General features: G+C 43.3%; 1 protein-coding gene across 2 annotated transcripts; it reads left to right on the forward strand.

The window, feature by feature from the left end:
• Positions 1 to 3,828: 3,828 nt before the first annotated feature.
• On the forward strand, positions 3,829 to 5,986 carry TCEAL8 (transcription elongation factor A like 8). 2 transcript variants are annotated; one of them, XM_081115325.1, is made up of 3 exons: positions 3,831 to 3,926; positions 4,343 to 4,414; positions 5,009 to 5,986. In XM_081115325.1, exon 3 carries the CDS (start codon positions 5,051 to 5,053, stop codon positions 5,402 to 5,404), a length of 354 nt encoding a protein of 117 aa, XP_080971451.1. In that variant the 5' UTR covers positions 3,831 to 3,926; positions 4,343 to 4,414; positions 5,009 to 5,050; the 3' UTR covers positions 5,405 to 5,986. The 2 variants fall into 2 exon arrangements, with proteins under 2 accessions (XP_080971452.1, XP_080971451.1); XM_081115326.1 differs by lacking the exon at positions 4,343 to 4,414 and having other exon boundaries at positions 3,829 to 3,926.
• The last annotated feature ends 1,114 nt before the right edge of the window (positions 5,987 to 7,100 follow it).

The following is a 7,100-nucleotide window of genomic DNA, read 5'->3' on the forward strand; positions in this document are numbered from 1 at the left end:
TCTGTGTGCACCACTCACATCAGAACATGAGCGGACTACTCTCAGTTTAGCAAAGTGATGGAATGTGCTATGCCTGCTTGCACTCTGAAGGGGCAACTCATCTCAGATAGAGGCCACTTGAGTGCATACTATGCAGCCAAACCTTTGGATCTGGAGCAGATTTTGTCATGCTGGGAGGGATGTTTCAAGCCATACAGAGCATGCTAGAGAAGTGATGGAGGGTAATACTCACCTCAAGCTCTTCTATGGATGAGTTTGAAACAGTAATTTAAAAAATGTGTAGGAGGAGTAGCTGAATATAGCTCCTAAGAACACAAGACTGTGGAAGTGACTTCTAAAGGGAATATAGAAAACAATATTCTGGATATCAAAGTCTCATATAGTGCTCCTGAATGGTAAAATGCTGCCTTCTTTTTCCTCCTTTCACACCACCTGGTTAGAGGCTCAGAGTGTCTATCCTTTAGAACGCATGTCATGTCTTCATTGTTAAAATTAACCCAAGCATCTTTTTCATTCCGTTTTAAAAATAGTTTTCACTTCACTATATTGCTATTATCTTCAATCACAGTATTTAAAAACTACTGTAATTAACTTAACTTCAAAGGTAGTTGAGTGTTGTATTGATGCGTTGAAATTTTTCAGGACAAGGATGAAAGTGAAGGTTTGTATCTCTTGTGAACATTTAAGAAGACAGGGTCAATATCCTCTATCAATAGCTCCATAAAAATGGTGTTAGGGTTACTCTGACTACATGTAAGCAGAATAAGCAGAGGAGTGGACAATTAAACTTCTGCTCCAATTTTTGTGCCATCAGGAAGAATTTTTGTGCCATCTGTGAGCCAATTGGCAAACATCTCCTTCTGAAATGCTGAGATTTCTGGGTAATGCACAATTTAAAATTACAAGAGCTTCTCAAGTGTCATGAAAGCTGGAGCCTAACCTCCACTCCCCATCCCCAATTCACATCTGACTATCTACCTAGTTAGATAACCCTCCCCTCTCCACCTCCTGCCACCTACCACAAAAACACACAGGAAAGGGGAAGGGTATAGAAGGCAACATTTGCTAAGGGCAATATGGGGAGGTAGGACAGACACTATGTGCATCATCAACAGGGGAGGGAGATAACTTCCAGCTGGAGTGGCTTCAGAAGCTGGGTGATGAAGGTTGAAACCCTAAGAATGACAGGACCAGGATCTAGGAAGAAGAGGAGGGCAGTCAGGAGGAAGAAAATGTCCTGCAAGGACAGAGAGAAAGAAGAAGGCACACTTGGGGCAGAGTGAATGAGAGTTCCTTTTGGATGGGGCAGAGAAGTGGAGGACTTGTGTTCTGAGGCTTAATTCTGATCAATGCTGAATTTCAGGATGAGGAAATAGGGTTTACTTTGTGTATGGTAGGGTTGCCATCCAGATACTTTGGGCAGAAGAGTGACAAGTTGAAAATAAGGAAGAGTGAAGTTTAATTTGATGGTAACATGCAAGGTAAGTTGGAAGGGGAGAAGGAGGCACTGAAGGCAGATAGGCCAGAGAAAGGGACCTAAATCTCTACACAAATGTTTATAGCAGCTCTTTTCATAGTTACTCAAGACTGGGAATAACCCAAATATCCTTCTGTGGGTAAATCTATACATATATAGAAGCCCAGCAACCGGACGGCAGAATGACCAGAATGACCAGAATGACCAGTGGCTATGATGCCAACAAGCCTGATCCAGGCCCTGATCAGCCCCTCCCCTCCCCACCCGCCCGGCCTGGCCCCAAATCAGCCCCCTACAGCCCAATCAGGGGCAGGGCCTCCCTATCGCCAGCCTGGCCTGATGGGCCCCCATTGGGGCAGGCCAGCTGGACCCCACCTGTGCACGAATTCGTGTGCCGGGCCTCTAGTAGATATAAATGGGAACATCCTCATAACAGAATACTACTCAGCAAAAGAAAATAATGAATTGTTGATACATGAAACAACTTAAATGAGTTTGAGGGCATTACACTGAATGAAAGAAGCCTGTCTCTAAATGTGACATATAGTAGATTTTATTTATATGTCATTCTGAAAAAGACAAAACTATAGGAATTTGGAATAGATCAGTGGTTGCCAAAATTCAGACAAGGGATAAAATATGACTATAAAGGGGTAGCATAGGGAATTTTTTGGGGGGTGGTTATTGAACTGTGTACCCACTGTGGTGGTGGTTACACAAACCTATATATTGTTAAGCTTCATGAAACTGTACACCCAAAAAAGGGTCAATTTTGCAATATGATAGTACTTTTTGAAAAAAAGAAAAAGAAAAAAAAAAAAAGGACCGGAGTTGCCCCCTATTAAATGTAATAGCTGAAAGAAAAGAAACATTTTGTCATGGTAGTTAATGACTACATCTTTATAATTCACTGGCTATATTTACATTAAAAACTCTTCCTCAAATAATAGAAAATGTATCCTTAAACTGTGGAATAACTTTTTCATGCTTATATATGTTATAAAACATTAAGCCAGCAAAAAATTTATTTTTGCCAACCCTTCCTTTCTCTGTGGTAGACTGTTGTTGGCTGCCATATCCCAGTGTGACCATTCTAAACAAGAAATCCCTCTCTGCCTCCTTCCCAAGATTCTGAAGATGACCTCACTGGCCAGATTGCTATTCCAGGCATCAACATACCTCCAAGTACCAGTGGATTCCGGGGTGTGGTGATATCAGTTTCCTCTGTTAACTTTTTTTTTTTACAGCAATTATGTTTCCTCCACATGCTGATCATAACAATTATAGATGTTGGTAGTTTTAATGGAACAAAGCGAATGATACCTGAATATCTAAAGAGTGCCATTGAGGGGAAAAACGATTCCACCTACTAATAAGCCTCACACCAAATAGTGGGACACTCTCTGAGTGTTTCATGAATGTGTGAGCTATTTTCCAACATATTTCTTTGTGGTCCAAAATCAAGCTCACTCTGCAGAAAGCAGGCTTTTCTATGGACTCATTTGATTAACAAGGCACTGGATCTACTAGAAAGGCTGTCTGAAGCCTCCATTTCAAATCCAAGTGGAACCACCTAGCACTCATGAATGAAAATGTCAGACATCTAGCACTTGATATTTCGAGTTCAGCCAGAAAGAGAAAAAGTCATGAATTACTTACATAAACTTATTAACTAGAGAAAACTGGGCCTCTTTGCACAGATTAATCTGGGAGAGTTTTTAAAGGTGTTGTTTTGGTTAGATTTAAAAAATTTTTCTAACACATCAATATGTTGTGAAAACTGTCATTTGCAACTATTTTCCAAAGTGTTAAAAATTGATAATTTGCCCTCCATAATGTGTCAAATATTGTTTATGTAGGACCTCTTTTAAAAATATTTTAAAAGTATGCTGATTGTATAAAACATTAAACAAAACACACACCTATTCAAGAAAACTAGTAAAAAAAAATTCCACATCCTCACTCCTAGATTCTTTTCTAGTCGCCCCCCTCACCTCGTCTACCACCTCCGACCATTTTAATGCTAAAAAGGACTACAGGGGAAGTGGTGGACTGTAGGGTATTGGGGGAGGAGGGGAGGGGAGCGATTTGGCTGTTGGAGGGTGAAAGCGATGATTCCCCAAAGAAGAAGGGGAAATGGTCCAATAAACCCAAGAGGCTGATCCTCCCTGGTAATCCGAGGAAGGCGAATAGAAACTGCGCGACAGTACCAGTTTTATTGTCTCTCATTGGCAAATACGAAAAAAGATTGACAGCATCAAGTGGAGGGAATACAGGGGGCGGGCTGCGGTATTAAAGGGAGGGGTAACTGAGGACTCCAGCTCATTGATGACGCGCGACCCTCACGTGACCAGGAGTCGACGTGTGCAGAAGTCCTTACAGTCCGGGGCCTGTTTCCCTGGAGCAGCTCCCTATTGCTGGAGAAGAAAAGTGCCCCGGATCCTTTCAGGTGAGTATAAAGGTGGGAGCTGCCTTGGGGACCTTAAAGTCTGGGAGTCAGAGAACAGAAGCCAAGCAAGGCCGGCACTGCTTTCTCAACACTACGGTTCCGCCAAACTCCCATTTTTGTGCAGGATTTTCGGGGCTGTTTGGTCGGGGGAGTAAGGTGGGTGTGGAGAGGGAGGACTGAAGCCAATTAAGGGTCGCGCTCGAGAGAGACATAGAAACAATTTGGAAATAACTTGCGTCTCCCACTCCCTGCTTGCAGGGAACCGGTGGGCACCGGGAAGGGAGGGCGGGGTTGCCTGAAAAGGAGAGAGAGGATGAAGATATGGGGAAACTTTAGACGAACAAGGCCTAGAATCGTGAAGGGGACCCGTGATTCGGGTACTGGTCTGCTCACCAAGCACTCCTGTCGGTCTGCAGGACTTTTGGCGTTTTGAGCGCGACACAAATCGAGTGAGGGAAGAAGGAGAAAAATCCGCTGGCTCCCTGCAGGTCAGTGTAAAGGTGCAATGGCCTCAGATCCCTTGTGGTGGGGGTGGGAGTGTGGATGACACCAAAGCACATCTCACTGTCTCCAGAGCAGCCTCTCCCCATCCGGATTAAGCCTGGAGGCCTTTGCAGAGCCTGCAGCGGAAATGAGGCGGGGGAGGGGCTAAGGTTGGAGAGGCATGGAAGGGGGAAGGGAGGCCAGAGTCTGGACCAGCGGGTCCCAGGTGAGAGGCTGGAGGTTGGGATGATTTGGAATAGCCCGAAAGGCGGGAGTGTTGGAGACCAGTGGTGAGGGAGGAGTTAAATGCTTCCGCGCAGCCTGCATTTCTGGGCCTGTAGCAGGGCCTGCTGGGAAATGGTGGGCTGGAGCTGGAGGAGAGAAGATGGAGCTAGGAGGGGGAGAGGGAGAGGGAAGGGAAGTGGAGGAAGGGGTGGAGTCAGGGGAGTTCTGAGCCTAAGAAGCTAGCCTTCTCTAGTTGGAAAACTGACAATTCGGAATCTGAATGAAAACAAGGCCAGTCTCTGCTCTGGGAATCCATACTCTGGCTGCTGGTCTGTTTGCCTGGCATCTAGTTGTTTTGTTTCCTTGTTTTCTAGGATTAATTTATCCAAAAAGGAAATAATAAAAAAATACTCAACATGCAACAGGCTTGTGAAGAAAATGAAGGAAAACCACAGAACATGCCAAAGGCTGAAGAAGACCACCCTTCAGAAGATGTACCAAGGGAGGCAGAAGGAAATCCTCCGCCTTCCCAAGAAGGTGTCAGGCAGGAGGCAGAAGGAAACCTTAGAAGCGGGCTGACTCAACCTGTGCAGGCATTCAAAGAGGACACTCCCGTTAGGCATTTGGACCCTGAAGAAATGCTAAGAGGAGTAGATGAGATGGAAAGGCTTAGGGAAGAAATAAGAAGAGTAAGAAACAAGTTTGTGATGATGCATTGGAAGCAAAGACATTCACGCAGACGACCTTATCCTGTGTGCTTTAGGCCTTGAATTCTTTTTTTTAATCTGATAGTAAAATCTGGCCCCTGCTTTCTATTAGCATATTCTGATGTATCTTTTTACCTTCGTTTTACTTTTAATCATCTGGTAGAATTTTGTTTTATATAGTTTCCTTGTTAACCAGCATCTTACTGGATTTTGTATTTTGACCTATTCTCCAGGTCTATTTTTCAATTGGGAAGTTTCACACAAATGCATGAAAATATGTTCATTTCATATTGTAAAGTAACATAAGTTGCAAAGTATATTTAGTATCAGCTCACATATGTACAATAAAAATTCCAAATTGTGTGTGTGCATGTGTGTATACATACATACATACATACATCAAAAAATTAACTGCTTATTTCTGTGTGGAGTGAGTTTTCTTTTTGCTTATATGTATTTTTTAATGAACTTGTGTCACAGACAGAATTAAAATTTTTTAATAAGTAAGAATGAAATAATTTGCAATCAGCTTATAAGGGCAATGGGGGCACCTAAACTCTTGATGAAATAACTATTAAAATGTAAACCTCAAATCACCTCTGGATCTCTTAGCCAGAGGAATAAAACTGGCAATTATTACAGACACACTTGCTTAAGACCTGGTCTTTTCATGGGGAAAACATTTGCCTCAGAGGGCAGCTGTGGAGAAGAAAGGAGTTGTGCTTGGTGGGCTCATGTTCCCAGCTGTGTAGGACCCCAACCCACCACAGAACATAGTAATTTGAGGGAGGGCCCTGGCATGACTCAACCCCTGATCCAGAACAAGTCCAACAGGCAGGGAGGTAGGAGTTTCCATGCCAGTCCTGTGCTGCTGAGCTCCACCCCTGTCTCCCTTGGGTCCTGCCAAGTCTGCTGGGTCCTTTGCTCTCTGCTGGCCCCACTGCCGATGGGGCACTGGAGCTGAGTGCCAAATCCCCACTGAGTTACCTGGAGTCCCCAGTGGGTTGAACTCCCCACTCTGCTTTCTGAAGCCTCAGTCTCCTTTATAATGACACTTAACACAGGTGGGGATTGTCCTAGGAATACCTGTTGTTAGCAAAACAGCCCCTTTTGGTTTTTCAGTGCCACAATCCCTCCTCTCCATAGGAGTCAGACATGATGAGTCCATTTTGGGAGTTGGAACAGGTACAAGGTTAAGTGAAATATGCTGTAGTCAGAGTTGTTGCCCTAGATCTAAGGACTAAGATTTTTGTGAAAATTATGTGAAATTATCTGATCCTGAAGTCTCCTGGTGGGCTTGCCTTCCTAGTTCAGAATAAATTGCACAAAGCAATATAGGAAAGAGATATAAGGGAAAAGTCTCCTTTACCCCATCCCATCCTCAAATAAAATGTGAAAAAAACTTGCAAAGGCAGTAAGAACTTTATAAATGCACTTGAAGTCAAAAGGTTACTATGTAAATGTTAGAAATTATATTTCCCTTACAGATCAAACAATGACATCTTCTGATATTCCCACATGACTGCAACATTATGTTTTAATAATTGATTTTTTTTAAGATCCAAAGTTCAGATTTTCCTGTCTCACACTTTGTTTACATCAGGACCCAAACAAGACCCTCCTCTTGCATTTGTTATTATGTCTCTATTTAAAAATATATTTCTTTATTGATTTCAGAGAGGAAGGGAGAGGGAGAGAGAGACAGAAACATCAATGATGAGAATCACTGATCGGCTGCCTCCTGCACGCCTCCTACTGG

The sequence above is a fragment of the Myotis nattereri genome (assembly GCF_964212035.1).
Source record: "Myotis nattereri genome assembly, chromosome: X".
In the NCBI taxonomy this organism is placed as follows: Eukaryota; Metazoa; Chordata; class Mammalia; order Chiroptera; family Vespertilionidae; genus Myotis; species Myotis nattereri.

Coding starts and splice junctions, on each gene's coding strand:
- TCEAL8 (XM_081115326.1), top strand. CDS start 5,051: ATGCAACAGGCTTGTGAAGAAAATGAAGGAAAACCACAGAACATGCCA.